Source organism: Pygoscelis adeliae, unplaced genomic scaffold (genome assembly GCF_000699105.1).
Source record: "Pygoscelis adeliae isolate BGI_AS28 unplaced genomic scaffold, ASM69910v1 Scaffold66, whole genome shotgun sequence".
Classification (NCBI taxonomy): Eukaryota; Metazoa; Chordata; class Aves; order Sphenisciformes; family Spheniscidae; genus Pygoscelis; species Pygoscelis adeliae.
In genome coordinates this window covers 11,649,078-11,673,185 of record NW_008825167.1, presented here as the reverse complement: position 1 = coordinate 11,673,185, position 24,108 = coordinate 11,649,078, and the positions used below count along the sequence as shown (strand labels likewise).

The 24,108-nt window shown below is 40.7% G+C and overlaps 1 protein-coding gene across 2 annotated transcripts; it reads left to right on the top strand.

The window, feature by feature from the left end:
- Positions 1-325: 325 nt before the first annotated feature.
- On the top strand, positions 326-22,909 carry LOC103920957 (neuron-specific protein family member 1). 2 transcript variants are annotated; one of them, XM_009328848.1, is made up of 4 exons: positions 326-567; positions 4,111-4,227; positions 15,954-16,064; positions 21,483-22,909. In XM_009328848.1, exons 1-4 carry the CDS (start codon positions 439-441, stop codon positions 21,681-21,683), a joined length of 558 nt encoding a protein of 185 aa, XP_009327123.1. In that variant the 5' UTR covers positions 326-438; the 3' UTR covers positions 21,684-22,909. The 2 variants fall into 2 exon arrangements, with proteins under 2 accessions (XP_009327123.1, XP_009327125.1); XM_009328850.1 differs by lacking the exon at positions 15,954-16,064 and having other exon boundaries at positions 439-567.
- Positions 22,910-24,108: the final 1,199 nt, after the last annotated feature.

Here is a 24,108-nt window from a genome sequence, read left to right as displayed (position 1 = left end):
GGGGGGGCAGGCAGCGAGGGGAGCCGGGGCTGGGCGGGCGGGGAGATGCGGCCGGGGCGGGGGGCCCGCACCGGAGCCCTGCCGACCCCGTGGGCTGAGGGGCGATGCTGCACCGGTCAGCACCCGTGAGGGAAGTCATCACTCGGAGCAGGCTAACATGTCGGGGATTGGGGGTGCTTTTGGTTTTTTGGTGTTTTGGGTTTTGTTTTTTTTTTAACTTTGACAATAAAAGCGCTGGCCATCGTTTTTACTTCCTAAAACGCCAAAATGTAACCGAGTCACAGCGACCAACGTGTAATTTTTTTTTTTTTGCTGTAAGATATTTCGGGTTCCCCGGGGGCTGGGGAAAGGTGTGGTGCATCCCGAGTTTCTGACATTTTGCATTTCTGTGCGTGTGTGCCTGTGTGTGCCAGCAGAAAATCCCTCTATCCTGGAAGAATGGTGAAACTGGGGAACAATTTCAGTGAGAAGAGCACAAAGCAGTCCCTTTTGGAGGATGGATTTGACACCATCCCCCTGATCACACCCCTGGATGTCAATCAGCTCCAGTTCCCACCTCCTGATAAGGTACAGTAGGCTTTAGTTTCCACCCTGGAGAATCACACCCAAATCTCAGGCAAACAACAAAAGAATAGGTTACGTGTAACAAGCAGCTTAGAAATGTCAAGAAATACAGAGTGTTTTAAGGCATGCTAGTTCCTTCTGGGGAAACAAACCTAACCGTTAAGCTAATGAAAACCCAGTAGTAGTGATTTGCATTAAAAAGCAGTAGGAAATGTTAGCAATAAGCATATATAGATTTCACTGCTGCTGTATGAAATATATAAACATAAAAATGCAAGCATCTTTATGCTGTATTGTTATAGCCCTTCCTAGTCTGTATTTTTCTTTTTTGCATCTGGGAGGTACTGTGTGTTCTCTGTGAACGACATGAATTTTCTCTGTCCAGAAAAAGCCCCCCTAATGGGGGGATAAAGCACTGCTTTATGTCTCTGCAAGATGTACATGGGCAGACTGGCCACAGAGAGAAAGAACTTCCGTATTCCTTCTGTGCTTCAGTAGGAAATTAATGCTGGCCCCAGACAAGCTGAAATAACGACATGAGAACAGGCTCCTGAGTTTTCTCCTTGGCAACTTACTTGGTTCAGAACCCTCCAAATAGGTGATTCACATGCTCCGTAGCTGGAAGGGAGCAGTTCAACGTGCTGCTCACAGGTTGGAAGGGAAGTGTGCATACTGTATTCCTCATTATATGGCTTGATTACTAAAGATTTAATTTTAAGTAGTTAGGAAGGTGATGTGATAGCCTGTATACGTTTATTCTCCTCACAATAAAGAATTCAGTAAGTGTTACTACAGGTAAGGCATACAGTAGTAGGATACTTTTTCAGATATTTCAGTATCTTGTTTTTCAGTATCCTATTTTAGTAGGATACTTACTTGCACATTTCTCACCTATGCATCTGGCAAAAAAGCTTTGTGGTCTTTGAAACATACAAAATTTAACTGGGAAATGGTCAGTAATATCTTTGTGCTGATTTTTATTTTTGGCATTGTTTCCTCCACGAGCTCAATTCTACTTCTAGATAAATTGATAGCTATATGTTCCTCATAGCTCAAAAAAATTCACATAATCTTATCTTGGGGTAAAGAATTTTAGCTTGTAAAATTTGCCTCGGTAGAGCGTTGCTTGTAGGCAATACAAATAAATTTGTGATCTCCATTTGAATTGCTATGAACATTGTTCAGTGTTGTGTGTGGTAACCGGTTGGCAGGCATAAATGCACTAAGCCATAACAGCTGTTAGAGAGCCTGAGGGTCCATTTTCTGCCCTCGGTTACATGGGTGTAAATCTTGTAACTGAGGACAAAATTGCACCCTGAGGCTTTAAAACAAGTTAAGTCTTACTGTGTCTGATACGCCTGCCAACTGATGACTGGATATAACCAATAACCAAGGACCAATGTCCAAAGGAATTAGTTATGTTGCTGCACTGCTAAGCAGAAGTCTGAACTAGGGATCTGTATGGTAATAGGTTTAACCTGAGTGGAGGCTCTGTAGTGAACCCAGGAGGTTCTGTGTCAGCCTGATTGCTTCTACTAGAATGGGGCAGAACTCCTCCCACCTTCATGGCATTTGCCTTGAATGAAAGCAAATGTATAACTAGGCTAGAAGCTTAAATAAAGGAATATTTGATTGGCTCGTCTACTCTTTCCACTGTCTATTTGTATATTAGCTTTCCTTTCCTTTTGCAATTGTCTTTTTTTTTGGGTTTTTTTTTTTTTTTTTAAAACAGGGGGGGGGGGGGAACCATGTATTTATTGGTCCTACTGGTTTCCTTCTGTAACTAACTGGTTGGTCATGTCAGTGTGTCTTTACTGGTTGCTGCAGACTCCAAGGCAGTAGTAGAGCAACTGCTGTGAAAAAAAGAAACAGCATTAAGTCAAGATTGACACACAGATGAAATTCTGAAGTATGAGGACACTCATGTATAATGAATAGGAGTACATACTTCATATATCTATGCTTATTATTCACTTACAAGGCTCCAGTATGACAGTGAAGCATAACTTCTTGAATGGTAGTGACTACAGCACTGAGAATTTGATCATTTTGACAGCTTCTAAATTAAAGGGATGAACTGATTTAAATTCATATTTAGGTATGTTAAACAAAAGAAATTACATAACCAAGCAGATAGAACTGTATGTTCAGTGTCAGCTGAATGTGATTTGAGTTGCCTGAGCTTATGCAACATAAAGGGGGAGGAAGGGAAGTAAAATGTTAAAAAACATTCCGAAAATCTTCAGACAGTTTACTTCCGTGATGCTATTGAGCAATCATAAAGTTACATAGTTATGATTGTTACCTTATTAATTATAGCTGAAATAGTTTCAGAAACTACCTATGTCCTGCATGCGTGTGTATAATGCTGTAAAAGTGTCTAATAAGCTTTGTGGTACTGAGTCTAGGTACAGTTAAACATCCTGGATACCATTTCAGGGAATTGAGAAGAGGGGAACCCAAAGCTTTAATTTCAGTACCTGGCTACCTGTGAGTGTCATAGTCTTACTTCCAGAATAATGTAGTTGCTATTGATACCATGGGCTGCTCTAAAGATAGAATCTGGTTCTAAAAATCTCAGAGGGTCTAAATGTTTAGTCTTTGGAACAACAGAGAAAATTGAGCAAATCTTACTAGCGCCATCAGTACAACAAACTGCACCCTACCTTGAGAGTGATACTTTGAAAGAGATCCTGAAAAATTGTAGAAGACAAAAATGAGGCAAATAGGTTAGGTATTTGAAAATCTTGTACAATTAGAACGCCTAGGAGAGCACTAGAGATATGACTGACGTAATGAATATTTTAGGAATACAGGTAAGGTGCTAAATTGTGTAACTTGGGGCAATAGCTCATAGCAAGGAATAAACTGAAGTTAAAGAGCCTTGGGTGTTTCAATAAATGTCATTAACACAAGGGTTTGTGTGCATCTTGCTGCTTGCAGCTGATAATTCAAAAGTTAGATGTTAAAAATAAGAGTGCCAAGAGCTATGGTCTAGCACATAGTGAATAGCAACTAGATGGGTCATTTCACTTCTTTTAAACTCAAAATCCTGCCATCAAAGACCATGGCTACTGGCGGCATCATCATCTGCTAGATTTCCATGGGCACTCTTCAATAGTCGTCTCCTGTTGGTCTCCAGTTTGAAATCCCACTAATGGAATCTCCTGAAGCAAGTGGAGGTGGCTATTTCCAAACTATACAAAGTGGGAAGCTTCATAATTTGGAGTTGAACTAAGTAGATGCTTGCCTAGTTCAGCAGCACAGTACCAGCACAGCTGAAAAAATTGAATGTTTACGAAATTGTTGCATAACAAGTCCACCAAAACTACTTTGAGAGATAATTTTGTTGATGATTGCTGTGACAGGAAAAAATAACTAACAGCTTACAGCTTCCAAAGAAGAATTACACAAAGTGGGGGTAAAAAAGCCAAAAAACCCCATTGTGCTAGATGTGCTTGTAAGCAGGTAAAAGAAGAATTAATGAATAAATAAGATTCCTGTGGCTAGTTTCAGCTGACAGTGTTTTGATTTTTTTTTTTAAAGGTTGTGGTCAAAACAAAAACAGAATATGAACCTGATCGCAAGAAGGGAAAGTTCCGTACTCCTAAAATAGCTGAATTCACAATCAGCATCACTGAAGGGGTTTCAGAAAGGTTTAAGGTAAGCAGTGCTATCTGAAGATGTTAATGACTCAGTTGTGTTCACAGAAGTGCTTAAAATCAATCGCTGATCATAGTCACAACTGGCTATAACTAACAGAATGGCTGTTGTGGGTATAGCTGGACATGAGAAAAATAAATTCATTGTTATAATAGTTCAGTATTTAGCAATTAGAAGCAAAAGCAAATCTTGCAGCATTATTGCTTGTAATCCCTCACTGGCAGATTAATTCAGAAGGCACTTCTGTCAGTGCGTGGGTTTCAGAACGTGGCTGGGCCAGGTTGTATGTGGGCTGCATGCAGGTAGCTCTCATGGCATGGATAAAGCTCCCATTAGCGTTGAAGAACAAGAACCACAAAAGTATTTGTTTTCTTTTTGGCTTACTATTTTTCACTGTGGCCAAACCATTCTCTTAAAACACTGTCATAGTCCATTATGTGTTTTTTTATAGTTAAAATGTATGACTTGGCAGCTCAGGGATGTATACCAGAGCTCTTTGCTATTAGTTTTCCTGGTCCAATTGTATCTTACAGCTTGGTGATGACTATTACTGGCAGATGCCAGTTCATCAAGAATCTGACTCAGATTTACTCTTTAGTGTCCACACCCTTATTGCTCCCTTTAGTAGTCCCAGAGGAAAGCTGAGAGCTTAACTGGTGCAAGGATTGAATTACCTTTCCCCCTTCTTACTGGAGGATAGGTTTTCTTGCTCTGTGTAAGTAAAGCAAAGCAGGAAAGTTGGCACTTCAGCTCATGCCTTCCTACCTATTCTCTTAACAAAGGAAGACTACAGCTTTTCAGTGCTGTTAATTTGTCATCTTACCCAAGGATGCCAAAGCATTTTTAAACAGTAGGCAACCACACAAGTTGTTGTACTTGGTCAGTGCACAAGTACAAATACATTTGGAAAGCCTAACGTTTAGTATGAGGGAAAAATACAGAGTTTCAGTAAAGATGTAGATTCTCTTTATATTGCACACTTCTAACTTCTGTTTGCATGATAGGAGTTTTAGGGCACACCCAAAGATTCTAGTTCTGTAATTTGAGAAATAAAACACAGGAGCTGTGCCTGATCAGTGGTTCTAAAAGCTGCCCAGGCCCAAGCCTACCTTAGAAGTGTATATACAGCTCTCTGTGGAATCGGAGCGTGCTAAACAAACGAAGTGAAGGCTCAAGGAGGGGTTAGATGGCTTTGAGCTACACTTGCAAAAGAACTTTGTAGAGTGTTGCCAGGACAAATGTTTTAAGTGCAGGTCACCCAGTGGAGTCTTTAGCCATACGGTGAAGCATGTAGGTTCCCAGTAAGCTGTGTGAGGAACTACCCCAGATAGCTAATAAGAGATATTACGGGGTGTGGCAGGGTTACTAAGGAGGTAAGAAACCTAGTTCCAGTTTTTCTATTCCCTGATTTGGAGCAAGGACATCCCATCCCTCAGGGAAAATGCTGCATTCTGACTAACGTTTTCTCTTTCTCCTCCTGGCACCATAGCACCAGTCCTTGAGAGTAATTCCCTTCCTCTCAGGTGAGGGTTGTTGCACACTATATTGTTGGGTAAGATGCAAATGAACAGCTCAGAACAAGGAGGACTTATGTCTGCCTGTCTTTTGTGCGTGTCCGGGTCGCACTAAGGTGATCTGAAAATGCTTACTACGTTGTAGAAGAGAAAGGGGAGAAAGTGTTTAGTTTGAGTACCCTGCTAGGACTTTGGTTCCAAGCAACTGAGCAGGACCTATGGCTGAGGAATTTGCACTTATCTGCTAGCTGTAGGGACTAAGGGATTTCGTTGCTTGAACATTAAATTCTAAGGTAAGGAAGGGTTTTGAATATCTTAGTTGCATCTAAATGTTTTGCACATCTCTCTGTAGATCTGGGTTCTTTCTGTCTTTGTTGGGAGAGCTGAGCAAAAGAGGCCTCGCTGAACAACAAATAGCTTGTCATGCTGTTGGGTGGTCTTTTCTAATTTGTATAGCTGAACAGTTGGAAGCCTGAGCATTTTTCATTGCATTTTTATATACCTTTGGATGGCATACTTAAATAAAATGTCTTTTAGATACTACTTGATGATGATCACTCTGGGATTAATCTCGTACTACAGGGTTGCTAGGTTTTGCTGCTAGGTAACTACTGCATCAGAGAGGGGTTTCAGTAAGATTTGCTATCTCTTGGGAATTGCAGGGTGATTCACACTGTGGCTGTAAGTCTAGGCTTCTAAAGAAGAGTGTGGGGGTTGATCAATTAGGAAAATTGTGGTTCAATTAATTGAAAACAATAGTTTCATGCAGAATATTAAGGTCCTAAAAATGTCCCTTAATCTCTATATGACAGTTTTGGAATTGAATTATGCTGCTTGCAACATTTTAAAGAGAACTGACTGGTTCTCCAGCAGGGATGATTGTCATATTCACCACTCCCGGTAGTAAATATTACATGAATAATTTATGACATTTTATAAATATGTAGATGAAAAGTACCGATGTGTGAGGTTTTCTCTTGGGTCCTTATTAATTGTGAACCATCATGTTAACTGCTGCTGTTGATTCTGAGAGAGCAAAAGGATATTTGTTTGAAAATTAAATATTTGCTATAATTATGAAATGCATTATTTAACTGGTAGGATATTGATTTTGGCTTGTGTTCATGAAAAAAGCTTCAGATGCCATTTTAATGACTTTAATATTGTACATCACCGATGCATAAGCTTGCCACAAGACGCAGCTTGTTGTGCTAAAAATAAAAAAAGTCAGTCATATTTACAAATAATTCACACATGTATTCTAAGATGTACTTCTTAAATAAGGACAAAGCAGATTGCATTTTTGGGATTCAGCAGTGCAGATCATCTAAAGCTGTTCTTCTTGAGAAATTATACATTATAACAAATGAAGCAACTCCAGCATGTGTATATGTCATGTAGATCATTTAGTGTTTTAGCAGCTGGGTGAATAAGGAATCATAAAATGGATTTTCTGCATTCAATCCACATTACCACAGTTATTACAACAGAGCTGAGAATGTTTACAAAGAAAACTGCAAGTATAATTTTCGTGTATGAAGCCACATTCTGAATTCAAATCAATCTGTCAGAAGAATGTGAAGACTTCCTGATTCTGAGAACCCTGTTGGTTTTATGGCACTAATCACACCAAGGAAGATGTGATTTTTCACTGAAGATTATTTTTCATTGAGAAATAGAAGTCTTGCTTTTGTTCTTTTAACAGTGTAGGCTAATGTGGGGAGTTGGTCCTTCACGTCTGGAAAGCAACTTGGAATGAGGCAGATTTTTCTCTCCTGTAAATTGTCTGCTATACAGAATAACACAACAAGGCTGGAAAAGTCATTTCAAAGGAGCCTTACGAATCAGGACATTGGAGGAAGCTATTGCAGGAGAAAATTGATGGTATCAGTTACCCAAGGCCAAACCTTTGCCTCCCCCATAGCAGTGTTTTTACAAACTCCAGTTGGATTTTGTAGTGGGATGTCTGTTCTGGCACCCATTGAATTGGGCTACAATTGACAGTTGTGCACAAACACACCAATTTAAAAAAAAAAAAGTCTGTTGTATCAAAGCATGAGATTTTTTTGTGTCTTTGGGGAAACCTGAATAAAGAACATTCAGAACTATTTTGAAAGCAAACACTTACGTTTCCCAATAAATTTCAAGCCCTTAAATAAACCCAAGCTGTGGTATGCCTTAAACCATTTGGTTCTGTTCAAAGGCAATTCAATTCTTTGGACTTTATCTTTGACATCTCTACATACATCTAACTGCGGAGCCAAAGCCTCAAGCTTATTTCTGTGGTAAGACCATATGGTGCAAGCCATGTACTATCATGTAGCAAGCAGTTGCTGAAATCTCTGTATGAGGTTATGGAAGAGGAATCGAGACTTCCTTTCAAAATCAGTTCTTGCAGTTTTGCCTGGTCATTTTAAGACTGAAAAACGTATGTAACATATGTAAATACTCCATTTTTGATCTGTCTTAAGGGGGCATCCTTTAAAACATGTTTCTCCCTCAAGACTTTTTTACCTGTTGTTCTTAGTAATACCGATGATGATTACTGCTGCAAAAATAATCACAGACAAGGAAAATATTTCTCTGTTGATTTCTGTGTGATTACTCTGTGTTGAGTAGCTCTTTGCTCCCACTTAAAAAGTCTGTTAGATGCATGAGATGTCAGCTGATGCCTATACAGGATATCACTTCCTTAAATGTATTCTGTGTCTCTCAGTGCTGGACAGTGACAGGTACTTACTGCCACGCGTAGTTCTGTTCTCTTCAGTAGAATTACTCACAGGATTAAAGTTGCTCACAAATATAAGCATTTGGCAGGCTTTGAATTTTTCCTTTATTACTTCAAGCAAGAAGAAAAAAGGAAATTCTTCTTTCAATGTAACTGCTATTTTAAAACAATTGATGTAAGTAAAGGCACTGCATGGCAACTGTCGTTTTTCCATTTTTTTAAAATGTTTGATAATTCCCTGATGTGATATTGACAATCCTCCTGCTAAATTTTTTGCTAAAAGGGTTTTTTTTACAGTCAGAGCTGGCAGATTTAAGTAAAGTGGATGCCTAACAGCAGCTCCCCTGCTCTAAGTCAGGGGTCCTCTGCCATTGTATCCATTAGAAATCCTTTTCTTGGAGCAGAAGCAGAGGCACTGGTGACACAGATGATGTTTTGTGTCTCTCCAGATGTAACACTTACATAGCCTTTCTTCTTCTGTAGTAACCTTTTCCAACCTTTCTCCTGGCCTCAGTTAATATCTTCTGGGTTTGTCTGGGAAGGTAACAAGGTTCTTATCTCAGGGCCACAGAGTTTCTTGAACTGCTTCCTCAGATCTCTGTAGTTAAGAAACTAATGCATGGTGCCGTGTGATGGAAGATGATAAGAACGCGGTCATGAACAGCTGTGTTAAGCCACAGTGCTAGACTCTCAAGGCCACTGCCTTGTTAACCTGTTTTTGTCTAACAGTATTTCCCTCAGGCTTCACTAATTGACTCCCTTGCAGGCTGGTTCTGTTGTCTTACACTGTCACTGTTAATAAGCACTGCGTCTGTAGCTTCTTTTCAGTTACTGTCCTTCATGAATCTATCTGCTTTTCTTGCTGCTAATCCCAGTCATCTCCAGGTAAGCATCCAAGCCAGTTCTCTCTCCCTCTTTGTCATCTCTGTTTGAGAAGGACAGTCTTTTGATTTCTCCTGCCTTTTCTGTACAGACTATCATCCTCTTTGAGCACAAAGGTTTGATGGGAACGTTCTGGTGAAGAAGTTGAGTTTAATAGATAGATAACAGTCATATAGCTAAACATGACGTGATGTTAGAAATACTCTCCTGAAATGCCACATGGTTGTCTTTTGAGTCACAGGTCATCTCGTATATGTATGTATATTCCCATAGCAAGTATGGGAAATTGTACCAAGTTGTTCTGTATAATTTGGATTGCTCTGTAAATGAATACGAGTCAAATGTTGCATGTATAGATGTTAGTGTTCTTTTTCTTTCTTTCATGTTGCCATTTACTTCAAATTGAACTTTTCTTATTCCTTAAGTACATTGTTTCAGATGCATCTTTCGTGTAAACTTCTAGGGACAGGCCCAGGTAATAGCAAACAAGAATATAATTAGGGAAAGTAGAGAGCCGATTTCAGTATTCTCTAACATGCTGGTAGAGGGCATTGTGCAGCTGGAGATGCAGGATTTTAGTGGAGAGAGGTGAAATGGAGGTCACGGCCATTTGCAGGGAAGTCAATGTGGTGTTTTACGAATTTTAGTCTGTGGGATGCAGCCAGGCACAATCTATTGTAATTACAGTCTGCCTGCCTAAAATTCTCTTGTAGTTTAAATTGGATAGCAATAATCTTAATTTTCTGTCCTAAATGGTTGTACAGTGTTGCTGTATTTCATCCCAGAGGGCTTTGCATTTCACTGGTGAGCAAAGCATATAATTGGTTGTAAATCACTTCAGATGAAAGGGGCTCTGTAAATATATGTCTTCACTCTTTTTGTTTGGTGCTAGCGCCAAGTCTGTGCCTAGCACTTTACAGGCAAAGCAGAAATGAAACTTGTGTTCCCAAGAGGCTGCGATTGAAATAGATAATGCATAGATGTAGAACAGAGATGAGATGTGAACAAGTGCCAGTGATCGAGCAGTGAAAATTACTGCATGTCTTGTTAGTTCCACTGTAGTTCCACTTCTCGTAATAACACGAATGCTTCTAGGTGGGTTTGTATGCTGAAAGGTGCATGATAGAAGGAAAAGCATGAAGGAAGGCAGTGCAAACCAGCACAGTAAGAGTGGGTTAATGAAAGAATTTTAGGCAAGAGGAAGGAGGCATGACGAGAAAGGTGGAGGTGAAGGCAGAGGGAAAACAGATGGCACACAGGCTTTAGCGGGACAGTGGGATACAGGCAAAATGGAAGGAGATAGAGCTAAGAGGAGCAAAAGGAGGGGACTTGTGCATGCCTTGAAATATGGCTTGTAATTTGTTCAGAAAGGGACAGGAGCCAGGAGAGGGTGTGAAGAGAAGCAGGCACAGTGGTGCAATTAGCAGGGCCTGTTGCGACAGGACAAGGGGGAATAGCTTGAAACTAACGGGTGGTAGATTTAGACTAGATATAAGGAAGAAATTTTTTACGCTGAGGGTGGTGAAACACTGGCACAGGTTGCCCAGAGAGGTGGTGGATGCCCCATCCCTGGAAACCTTCAAGGTCAGGTTGGACGGGGCTCTGAGCAAGCTGATCTAGTTGAAGATGTCCCTGCCCATGGCAGGGGGGTTGGAGTAGATGACCTTTAAAGGCCCCTTCCAACCCAAACTATTCTATGATTCTATAATTGATGAATTCTGCTGTAATATTCTGGCTTGATTAAAAAGGGAATGCAAGAAATGTTAGTGAAGTGAGGATGGAGACTGCAGTGGCCAGGCAGAAAAAATACAGCTTGCAGTGTTTTGCAGCTGTAGCAAAGTAGGATGGACTGATTGGGAAGATCTAGCAGTTCTTGATGGTAAGGCTTTATCATGAGCTGTTTACATGTTAGTGTAGTTGTCAAATCTGGTGAGTTTAATTTGTTCAGCTAAATGCTTAACAGAGACTGAAGACAGGTTTTTTATTTTTTGCTGTGGGTACACTTGGTTCATTCATTAGTCATCTCTCATTTCGATTACTGTAATGGCTTCTGGCTAGACATTGTCCTTCTTCTGCTCTTCACTTATAATCTATTAAAAAATCTGCCACATACATAATATCTTGTTGCCTTTTCTGTTCACTTCATTTTGCTGCCAGATCCCCTTAAAACCAACTTTAAAGGACACTCTCAAGATGAAAACAAAACCACACTTTGAGTTCCTAGTTAAAAGAAATGGTTGTTTGTGCTATCTTGTAGTTATTTCATAAAAAGTATTTTAAAAGCCCATCACTCGTGTGGTGTGACAGGCACCTTGGAGTTCTGCAGGATGTACATGGCAGTGAATTGATTGTAGTAATTCAAAAGACTCCTGCTCCCACTGTGTGGGATCCTGCACTCAGCCAGCTGGTTACTACAGGGAGAAGAGACTCAAGATTTCCTTCTAGAAGAGAGGGAGTGGTCTTTGCTCACGCATTGCATCCTCTCCTACCTTGAACAGAGGAAGAGAGTAAGTTGCTGCTAGTGCCCTGGTAGGAAGAAGAGAATAACTTTCCTTTAGTTTATAATGAGTGTGCAAAGTTGCTGTGGAAGAAAGCAATAAAATGACAGCTTTGGTAGCACTTGCCGTCTAAAGAGCACCTTGTTGCCTTCCCTCTTTCTGTGCTTCTGTTTCTGAAAGGCATCTAGGAGGGCATGGCTCAGAAGGTGAGGCAGGGACGTAAGGTTGCACTGTGTTACTGGCAGGGGAGAGAAGCTGACTGTCTCAGGTTCAGAAGTGAACCTGGGGATGTGGCAATTGTGGACCATTGGTGGTGGGTTATTATGACAGTGAAGGAAAATAGCTATTAGAAGGAAGAGAAGGATTTTCAGCTTATAAAGGAGAAGTGGATTGGATTAACAGGTGATGGGGATCACCTTGGAATCCAGTGATGGATTTCTTTCCATCTTTGTTGTTTGCATGTGCGACTGTCCTTTACTTAAATAGAAGTTACTCATATCCTGAAGGATGGTAAGAGAAAGGAGCATCTCTTCTAATAGGAAGGAGACAAGAGCTTACTTGATTAGGGATTTGCAAATGGAGTGTGATTGCAAACTATTGGAGATAATGAGAGTAAAAATTTACATGTTAATACCAAAATTAATAACATCAGGAAATACAGTAAGTGAGAGAGAAAGATTCCATGAGAATTATGAACCAGGAGCCCTGAGAGCTCTTCCCAGTGGCTTACTGTGTGGCAAGGGAAGAACCATGCTGGATGTGACTTGTACGAGCAGTGAGAACTCATAGCTCCACGTAGGTCGGTGAAACAGGTAAATGCTCCATGTCTCAGCAAATCAGCCCTGAGGCTGTGGCTCTGCAACTTGCCAGGCTCCAGCAGTCTGCACAACACTGGGCTTTTGACCTCTTTCAAAACGCATAATTACTTGCCAAAACAGTTTCAGAGCCTTGGAGAGAATGATTCTGCAGTGATTGTGGAAATACAAATATTTTTCTATTGTCTAATATTTGGTCTCAACTACAAAGTAAAAAAGCTTGTTAGCTTTACAGTATGTTCCTGAGGCCTCATCTGTATGTCAAAACGGTTATAACTGGGAAATAATGTTGTAATTCTACTATTCCTTGCTAGTAGGATGGCCAGGGAATATGGTTAAAATGCTTTGAGATTTGAGAATATTTTTCAAAGCATTTTAAACTGTTTACTCCTATCTGTGGAGGAGACAAATGCAAGCTGAATTGATCCATACCATAGCAATTGTTCTGGTTGGTGTCTGTGACCCATGTCAGAGGCCTGTGCTCCTAGAGAGAGCAGCCTTTCTTGCAGGCTGTGTGGAATATATCTTGTAGGGCATGGGAAGCCTCAGCAATAATCCTATCTGGATTTTATCTTTTCTATCCCCACTTTCTAGTCTCTCTTTTCCATTTCTTCTCTACGGGAAAGAGCAGTGACTGTCAGAGCAACAGGAATGGTATAACATACACTTGGAGTCAGTGGGAAGTGAATGACCCAAAACCTGCAACTTGGACCGGGCCACGTGTGTGTTGTAGAGCTGCTGGGCTGCGTGAGGAGTGCTCCCTGCTTCCTGGTTCCTCATCTTCCTGTGCTGTCCAGCAGCAGCTGGAGCTCAGCGGGGGAAGAAGGCCTTGGGCTCATGGCCCCACAGGCAGACAGGGCTGTGGACCTGCTTTGGGGCCTGGGCATGGTTAGGGCCCCTTGGCCTGGTGGCCGTATCTGCGTACGGGTACAGCGTGACACAGGCAGTGTGTGCTACTTAGAGATACCAGCAAGGCAGTAGGGAGGTGGGACAAGGAGCCCTAAGTGGGAACTGCAAATTTAGGGGAGAAAGGTCAGTTTTTCTAGAGCCTGGAATGCAAGGAGAATTTTGGGAGGAGAATAGAGAATAAAGCTCGTTAGAGTTGTGGGAAGGGGAAAACACCGGAAGATGGGATGCACAGTTTGGGCCAAGCCAGAGGGTGAAGGGCCTTGTACCTGTGTGTGGGTGGGATAGCTGAGGAAACATGGGAAGGGGCCCCAAACAACCACAGAAGAAAAAAGGGAGAGGCCATACAGAGGACATACTGAGACATGGGATATGTGAGCAGAAAATATGAGGTTGGCAAAGACGGAGTGATCTATCCATGTTAACCTTTGTGTATGCGAACGAATAATAAACTTGGGGAAAGACTAATTGGATTTGAAAATTGATGTCAGTGTGAGGGTTTTGGAGGGTAAGAATATAATTTTTTTTTTTTTGTAATCCAGTGACCGTTCTGAAAAACTGAAGATACTGCTATTAACCAGAAAGGTCCTTTGCTCCATGTCTCATTTCAGTTGGCATTGTTACATTAATATCTACATTTGTTCTGCTAAATTACTCTCTGATCTGCAGTTCTCCCTGCCTCTCCTCCAGCCCTCCTTTTTTTGCTTATTTTCTGTCTATCAAAAATCCTTTTAAAATCCTTGGCTTCAGCAGCACACGATACTACCCAACCTTGTTTCAGCCAGGAAATTTAGCACTCACTGTTGTCTGCCCATGGTGAGGTTTGCTTCCCCAGCATGAGAAGTCCCCTAGAACTTCATCTCAGTCCTTCAGTGTATTAGTCCCACTGCCACACACAGTTTGCAGTGTTGCAAATCCTATTAGTTCTGGGGTGTATCATAAAGGAAGCGTGTGGTGGGTTTTTTTACCAAAAGGCAAAGCTACAATTTTTTTTGTTGCTTTCTCAAATAACCAGATTATTCTTGTTTGCATAATTGAGCCTGATGTGCCTAAGTTCTCTTTCTAGGAGGTGTATATAGCTGGCTGGCTTGTCTTCATTTAAAATTCAGATCATATTATACTTTGCTTTAATTAATTAATCACATAATCTTGTTTGTTTCTGTTTATTACCATTTCTTATGCTGTAGCACATGCTGGCTTCTTTGTAAGTTGCCCAAAAAAAAAAGCTCAACCACTCTTACTCTGTCATCTCCTTGAGCTACTCATTTGTCTATCAGTAGAAGCTTTAGAATAATAAAAACACACATCTGCACATCTGGGACACTCTCCCAGGTAGTGAATGCTATTTGCTCAGCTCACACCTTCCACAAAAACAGGTCTGAACTGGGGAGCTTTGCAGTGTAACTGCTAGGCCAAAGTCTTCTGCTTTCTCTTGTCAATGGGCGAGGTAATTCTAGAGGTCATTGTGTCTCCCGTCTCACCTAAAAGGCTGCCGGTCTCCATCTGCTCAGAATTTATTCCTGGGAAAGGTTAGCTTGATACTGACGCTGATTTCAGGTTCAACTTACGGTGTGTCATGGATTTTCCTCCAGCCCAAATTCAGGACCAGAGAGGTGCTTAAGGACATGGTGAAAAGTCAGTGTCATGTAACGCAGTCTGTAATGGCTTCTCTATGAGCACCGTGGAAAGAGGTGCAACAGAACTCCTTGAGGCTAGCCCTATGTTGAACATGGTGTATTCCCTTACGGATCTGGCAGTGAGCTACTCCTGTACAGTCTCCGTGTGATGAAGTAGTGTTTCAACCTATAAATTAAGGAGCATTGAGCAACCAAGCATGCAGACTACTGGTGTAACTATCCATACATTCATAGCAGGTGCAACAATCTCATCCTAACAAGAGAGGGCAGACATCGCTTTCTCCTTGCCCTGCTAGAGTCACCTTTGTGTTATCTGGATGACACCTGTGCTAACTTACTGTCACCCGACTCCATTCTTGGACAGACACAGGGAAAACAAACATGCTTATTAGCTGACGTAAACTAGACTTACACTTAGATCATCCAAATACTGAAAAAACAGCTACCTCGATGTGTCCTTCTGGCCTCATGTGTACACTGGACAGAAACGCAACCAAAAAAGCCTTGCAGTACAGAGGCACCGGGCCACTGACCAGATCATCCGCTTTCTTCTCCGAGAAGGGGGAGGTAGAAGCACTGACGTGCTGCTTCCTTGTTCTCCCTCAATAATAAAGTAGCTGTTTGTGTCCTTTGCTTGATTTTACTGTAAAGTACATTCATAGCAGGCTTCTGCTGCCTGTAGTAACAAACAGCAATATAATAAGCAGTGCATTACTAACATGAGCATGTTTTATTTTTCTTTACAGGTAACTGTGCTGGTCCTTTTTGCCCTCGCGTTCTTAACGTGTGTTGTATTTCTGGTAGTCTACAAGGTTTACAAGTATGATCATACCTGTCCAGAAGGATTTGTTTTCAAGGTAAATTGCGTACACATTCTAGAAGAATAGGAGAGAATGCAATATTCTCTGCTGTTTCCTGCATAACTTTGATTAAGTCATGCTGTATTGCATAGAAATTTGTGTTTGTTTTCATAGGTTACTGTGCTTCCTGCTATGCTCCTTTCTGCTTAATTTATAATTGAGGATGTACTATTGCACAATTTTCATAATGTTGTTATTTTGCTAATGCTTTAAACATTGAAAATACAGCAAAAGTCCAAACACCAGTGTCCTCCAAACCTACTTCATCTGCAGTTGTCTGGACAAAGCCCTCATTTATTGGGTCATGTGGTTTAATGTTGCATGTTCCTCCAAATTCGTGTGTCTTGGGAAAGAAGAGAATGATAAAACCTGGAGGAAAAAAAAATTCCTGTGGAATGTGTGTCAAAGAAACAGTAGAGTGATGCTCTCATTAAGAGTAGCAGAGTTACCTTAGGGTTATTTTTGTAGAAAGAACTTCTTGATCTAGAACAGTGACCTCTGAGCCCTACTGCCACAGGCCAAAAGTGATGCCAAAAAAGGGAAAACACATTTATTGGAAAAAATACTGGTGCTAACCAAAAGGGAGGCTGAGGCTCACTTCATTCATGTGAGATGGTAGTGCTGGCTCCTCAGCTATGACCTGGGCTGAAAGTCAGAAAGGTAACATTGATTTCTCAGTTGTAAATTTAGCAGGGTTGAACTTGGCTGTAATTGGATAAGAAAAGTAGCAGTGACGATGGCATTCTTCCCTCTTAATTTTTTAAGAATATTTAGTCACATAATGAATCAAATGAGTACCTAGTATGATCTTTAAGAAGGAAAGGCTGCCTCAGCATTCCTTGATGATCCTGTTCAGGACTTTTGATTCTGTCACTTCAGGCACAGAAATATCTTGCAAGAATCTAGCCCAAAGTTAAAATCAGTGATGCCCTGCTGGATTAACTTGGCTCCAAGCATTCAGTTTTAGGTTACTGCTTTCCCTTGGTTCAAGGGCAAGAGGTACTGTGGTTAGAGTATTTGGCTGTAACTCAGGAGATCCAGCTTTTGGTTCTGCTGTTGTGTTTTTGTTTTGTCTCAGACAAGCACTGAAACTCCTCTGTGCTCCTGTCTCATGGGACGATAGCCTTTTTTCCCTTAACTTTCAAAAGGTAGATTTTTATTCCAGCTTTTAAAAATTGTTATAACAATACCAAAAAGACATTTAAAGGGTGCTTTCAGTGTTAAATGTTAGGGCATTTTTAACAACATACTAAAAATCTTTTCTTGAAAGAATGTGTTACCTAAACATAGGAAATAACCTTTTTTAAATGTGATCCTGACTTGACAGGAATGGCCAGTTTCATGCTCCTGTCATAAGTCTAGTAACAGTCTGCTGCTTCTGCTTCCTTTCATACCACATTGTCCCTTCCTTTGAGTTGCAGCCTTCTGGCTTCTTTTGTCTTTTCTTCTAGCATTGCAAACATTTAAGGGGAGAACAGTTCCTTAGCTATGTTTCAGTTGCACTGTGAACAGAGTCTGGTTGGGTTTCTCTCCTCAGGGCCCTGTGTTTGAAACAGAGGTTGGGCAGAACGTCCCATAGCTCATGCGTTGTTCTTAAGGTGCAGCACATACACAGGGCTGCGTTACTGTCCCAGCATTGGATTTTGTGGAGGCTGTTTCCTAGCTGCTTGATGACATAATGCCAGGAGACACAGCATCTTTGGTCACGTAACTCTGAACAGAGTTTTACAGGATAAACACGTTAGCAAATGACACAAGGCCTGAAACTAGCAGTGCTGACATGAATTTGTATGTGTTGCCTTTGCATCTTTTTTTTGGGAGGGTCCATAATATGTCATGGCATAGCTTGGCACAGATGTCCTAAGAGAGATTAAGAAGTCTGTCACCTTGTGACCAATGTCTCTGTGGACTGGCTTTGTGCTTCAGGTGGACTCAACAACATTCTCTGGTGCTTTCCCAGTTAAGGGCACAGGTGTCTTCTGCCTCAGGAAGCCTGGTACCATGGGAATCTTTGCATAAAGGCTGAGCTACCGCAGCTGTGAGTCAGACTCACTCTTCTCTGCTTTGATGCTCTCATACATGGAGCAGTTCCAAAGGTTTCGGTGTTTTCAGCCTTTCTGCTGTCCTGCACATCCAGGGCTTGAAGGTGTGCTTGAAAAGGTGCTTATTTTCCTTTGTATAGCAATCTTAAACTGCTTGAGCCTCAATTTTGTGCTTGTTCAAGCTTTCTGACGCAGCCCTAATACTGCTGTTGTGCAGATCCATCCTCTGAAGCACTCTTACTGGCTGTTGGTGAGACTCACCGGAGTTCTCCTCAAAGACCTGAGTGCACTTACATCCTGGAGGAATTTCTCCAGGGCTTCGGTATGCTCCATACTGCAGCTGTTATCCTTTAGCTTTTGTTGCCAAGGCATCTGCGTTCGGTCAGACTCATGGTCAGTACAGCAGAGTAATTTCAACGCTTTAAAGACAACACCATCATCTATTAAGTTTGGAATTACTGACCCAGCAAAGTTAATGTGACAGGAGATACTATTTATAAGTGAATACCACTGGGGTCTTTATGTCAAAGGAACAACAGGAGTCATCTTAATACAGCCAGATACAGACCAGGATTTTCTCTGGCATCAAAGGCCTTAACCCATAACTCATTTCTGAAATAGAACGGTTGTGAAAGAAACAAGAGATTGGCAACTCACTCTGGAGCATCCAGATTTCTCCTCATGGCCTTCCTTGTTACTTCTCTCACCTGGGAACGATGGAAACAAATAAAAAGGATGGAGAGAAATGTCCTGCATAAGCTGAAGGTCTCAGGCAAGCAGCAGGGTGAGAATCGGCACCAGTTTCCATCGCTCTGTCACTCCTGAGTGCTGCATGGCTTGCCTTGATTAGGAGCTAAGCAAAGGGAGCTGTCCTTGGGCAGTACACAGGGAGCAATGAGTAAAGGGGAGGTTTTTCCCGTCTTTTCTAGAAGCACGAAATCCCAGGAGCAAAAATGCAGTCAAGGTGGAAACTCTGCTGTGTGTTCTTTAGGTTCTTCTGTCAGATGTTGTGCATGTTTGTGACTACAAAAAATAACATTACTGAGTCTTTTTTTTGCCTGTTACAAAGCAAATTGCTTCTAAAAGCAACAAAAGATTCTGTGGCATTTTTTTAGCCTTGGCTTGTCTTCAGCACTAATAATTATATTTGCTTGAATTTCCTTGGCAGATTTCATTAGATCAATGGATTGTGTTCCTTCCCCCATTTTAAATATTTAGAACTGTGACTACATCCCATGACTGGGTGAAATAACCACTACAAAGATGTCTGTGTCTACATACTTCTTCATCATTTTATCACAATCAGAAGTAGTGTCAGTTATCCCAGATAAAGCATGGATAATACTTCCAGAAGATGGCGTGGTTGATGTAGGTGAACATGCATATCAAACAGCTTTACTCCAGAGTTGTCCTGGATTGTTTTTTTGTTAAACCTAGGTCCTGGTCTTGCAGCTGACCTATACGGTGATTATGACCATGGGGAAACCTCCCTTGACTTAAACAGTGCTGAATAGGCACAAGTGTCTGCTTAGCTGGGCTTAAATCCCGTCTGCTTTGTAGTGCTACTTCAAACAAAACTCTGAGGGAAGATGCGCCCTGGCTGCTACGTTAACAAAAGATAACAAACAAACCGATCCTGGGTGGATGTGGTAACTTTGAGCACTGTTGCGAGTCTGACACACATCGAGGCTTCCGTCACCCAAGCAGGTTAGAACCGATGAGGTGTTAACTCCGTGGGAGAACTGTTAGTCTTGTGACAGCGAGTCTTCTTTCAGCAGTCAAATTTGCCACAAGATTATATTCATCAGTGGCAGGCAGGTTCATAAGACTACCTGTAGGCCTATTGTTTTGGCAAGTCTTGCTTTTTTCTTTCATACCTTTTGATGCTTTTTTTCACTCTAACATCTTTAGGATGCAAAATTCATATTAAACCAAGACTGTGGGATTTTTCCCGCAATCATTCTGTGCTTTGCCATTTAAACCATTTGAAACTGTTGTTACTGGTGCTTGCTTATGCCACTTCTTTTTTTTTTTTTTTTTTTGACAAGGGTCAACGCAAAAGTAAATGTGGACACGTTTGAGATAGATAGCATCTGGTCCTAAAAACTGTGACATTTTTGCATGTGTTTTTGTGCTCAGAAATTTCCAGTATTAGGTTTCGTTTGCCAAGTTCTATGAGGACAGTAGCAGTTCAAAGTTGCTGTGCTGTAGTATTACAAATTCTAGTCTTCCGGTGCTGGAAGCAGGAAGACCAAACAGCCTATTTCTTCTTAAAACAGTCAGAGTAGAAATGATTAAACTTATCTTTCCTCAGGCTGCAGCTACTCATAGCTTCTATTTTAGAGGGTCGGTTCAGTTGCCCCGATGACTGCCCCGACACTCTGAAGTATCAGGCCAGACTGCCTGGACTGGCAGATATGGCAGAGGACCTGCGGAGAGACCTGTGACCTGCTGGAGCAAAACCTGGGGGGGGGTGTCACAGGATGTGTCTAAATTGTTTTTTCCTTCAGCGCAACTAGCTGCTTCATAGGCTTTTACTGCGTCATCACTGGAACGGCTGGAACGGCTGCTAGGTGATACCTGCTGACTAATGCACTGCAGGTGCATGTTCACTTTGGTTTTTAAGATGACAGCAAAGTTTGTATCCTACTTGGTGTTTATCTCTCTAAATCGGGTATTTCACTTTCAGAAGCTCTGAGCATCTAGCATCCTCTGTGTAGTGCTCTTACGCTTCTGGGAAATTAAATAACGTGGTCCCACAGCTAAAGATAGCTTTTTAAAAGCCTGCTGTTGGCTACATCTTTCTGACAGTCAAGAGTGAAGTATTTTGTATGTGTGTACACACTTGCACATAAGCTTGGCCACCCACAGTGTTTTCCTTCTGTGTCTTATTTACTGGGCTATAAAACTGTTCATACCTTGGCACCAATATATCTGTATTAATTTCTGTCCCTTAGCCTGAAAACACGGTATTAAAGTGCCTGAAGCTAATCTAACGGTAGAATAACAGACGTGAGTAATTGTAGACCAGACAGTTGGAACAAGGTGGGGAGGAAAAAACAGCAAAATACAGCTGGAACTAGAGATTGAGTACTTTTAAAAATAATTATAGGCAAGCAGGTTTCTTGTGTGTTAATAATCCTGGCATATAAACCCAGATTGGTCTTCCTGGCAAACGCACGAGTAGTTTAAGGATTGCAGGGGAGAACATTTTGAGCACAGTAGGACAACGCTGTAGTTAATTGCTGTATGTTGCATCTTGACTCCCAGAAAGTGAACGTTGGCTTAGACTAAACGGAAAAGAAAAAAACTAACCTACTTTTGGTGTGTATGGGACCGTATCTGTAATCTAAGTGATGGATTTTCTTTTCAGAATAATCAGTGCATTCCAGCTGGGTTGGAAAACTACTACTCTGAACAAGACTCCAGTGCTCGAGGGAAATTTTACACAGTCATAAACCACTACAATCTGGCCAAACAAACCATCACGCGCTCAGTGTCCCCGTGGATGACAGTACTGTCAGAAGAGAAACTATCTGAACAGGAGACTGAAGCCGCTGAGAAATCAGCTTAGTATGATAAGCTAATTGTTAACACTATGTCATTTGAAGGTAACTAAGGGACTTTAAGGAACTTTTCATTAAATATAATTATGGATAATTTAGAGGTTACTCATGTTTATGGTGCAATTGCTTCCGTTTGCTGATACCGCTTTGCAAAAAGAAAAAAAACCAAAAACTTGCTGCAGAACATTCATGGGCATAAAACAAGGTGCATATCAGCATTGCTTTAGAGCTTTGACACCATTTTCAATGTTAAAAAAAATCCAATGTTAGATATGTTCTTGCAGTTTATTGGATACTGACAGATTTCTTCACTGGATTTTCAGGGCTTGGACCTTAGATAAATCATGTGTTCTGTTGTCTGAACTGATACTTTATTTATTAATTTTTTTACTCTGTCATTTTGCAAACTGAAACACCCCAGCCATAACTAGAGTGATCTCTTGTTTAGCTGAAAGCTGTATTTAGTATTTAGTTTTGGCTCAAGCAAGATAGTCAGCATTGATGTCAAGGGCATAATGTAACGACTTGTATGGAGAAAGAAACTGTCAGGTAGCACTTTCCTTACGTTTTTCTTTACTGTTATTATTTATTTGTAAGTGATAATGAAGTTCTCTGCAACACGGCATGCTCAATGTTTTATTATTGCTGTCAACAGGATTTAACTGCATTTCCACTGTGGCTTTAGCATCTTGATAAGGATGTGCACTGGAACACAAACTAGATAGACATTATGGAAAAACACAGACAGTTTTAGTGATGGATGCGGAGGATAGTGTAAGAAATACACAGTTCAGGATGTTCTAATGAGAAATGACATCTTTTCATCATACTTAAGAGGCAGAAAGCCTGTTCACAGTAGATGTAGTCCACTACATCTGTGTAATTTGGTGGATACAACTGAGGGAGTAACGTCTCTAAGTTTTCTCTTTTATTACCTTAATATTTTCCCTTTTTATTAATTAGGACCTTTCAGTTTATGTATGGTTTGCAGCTTGATACTTTTTAGAACACAGAGCATCATAAGTGAAACAATAGCGTACTAGATAACACAACTGGCTGTTTTAAGGCTACGTGTGAAACAGTGAAGAGTAGAAATGTTTATGTATGGCTTGGGAGGGGAAAAGATGTAGAAGAACATAGTATTGTGGATGCACGTTAAAGTTCCATTGTAATTACAAACTTATCTATTCTTTGTGTGAAACCATGTTTTCATTTTTATTATAAATCTTAAATACATATTACAAAAAAGACATCTTATTAATTTAACAGTTAGACAAAATAAGTGTGTGAAGCATCTGGGCAAGCAAGTGACCTTTCTGTTCACGTAACCTGAATGGGACAAGGCGTAGTGGACATGTCAAAAGTTCCTTTTTTTGGTAGAGACTATACAAAAACGAAGGGAAGACAGCAGCCTTTCTCAAGATCTGTAGTAGAACAAACATGGTCAGCGCTACTTTTATTTTTCTCCAGTAGAATTGCTTTATCAACCACCTTTCTTCCCAATACAGTAAAAATAACCATTATTACTTAATTCTCTAGTTTTGATACGAAATGTGCATTACTCAGCACAGCTGTAGAAGGCTTTTTATTAAGGCAGTAGGGTATGTGGAGTGCATAAAAAGCAATAAATGATGTGCCAAATTTTTCTTTGCATTTAAAAATTCCAAGCTTATGTTAAGATATTCCAAACAGGCATATGCTTCACTGAATGTAATTAATTCATATGTAACTTTTGACATTTTCACTCTGTGCAGAGTAAAGAATAAGGATGCTGCTGCTTGTTGTGTATAATGTATAGAAATACACATTTCAGAAGAGAGCTACCAAAACACACAGTTGATACCAACATATTGACAGAGGACATTCGGATTTTACAAGAGGGAAACATCTGTTCCCCAAGACTGTCCTACATAGAAATGACTCATGATACATCTCCTCCCCTTAAATTTAGGACAATAAAAATAAAATAAAAAAAACCTTTAATGCACAAGTAAATTACTGATGAGAAACAACTTATTTCTCTCTCTCTCATAACAATAAACATTAAAAAAATACTAAGCTTTACGATCTAGGAGAAACAGATCGCTTATGCTTCTTGAAGTCAAAACCATTTTTTCCTCTGATTTAACAGGAGGGAGTTTACTGATTCTTAGTTACAGTTGGTTTTGAGACTTTTTTTAGTTAACAAATTGCTCCCAATTTAAGTACTTGAAGAGTTTGGCTTTAACACTATCTATCCTTTGGCTTTGTTCTGACATCCCAGAGCATCTCTTTCGCTGCTCTGTCTGCCTGTGTTGCATTCTCTCTTTTCACCTAGAAGTAAAGCTCTTTAGTTGACTTATCATTATTACTACTATTAAAGCAACCTGATCTCTGACTCGAGTAGTTTCAAAGGATCAGAAGTAGAGGTCATCCGTGTGCAAAATGGTCGCT

Excerpts from the sequence above, each read along its gene's own strand:
- LOC103920957 (XM_009328848.1), top strand. The coding sequence starts at position 439 with ATGGTGAAACTGGGGAACAATTTCAGTGAGAAGAGCACAAAGCAGTCC. Across the intron at positions 4,228-15,953 it reads GGGTTTCAGAAAGGTTTAAG|GTAACTGTGCTGGTCCTTTT; the intron begins GTAAGCAGTGCT and ends TTTTCTTTACAG. Across the intron at positions 16,065-21,482 it reads CAGAAGGATTTGTTTTCAAG|AATAATCAGTGCATTCCAGC; the intron begins GTAAATTGCGTA and ends TTTTCTTTTCAG.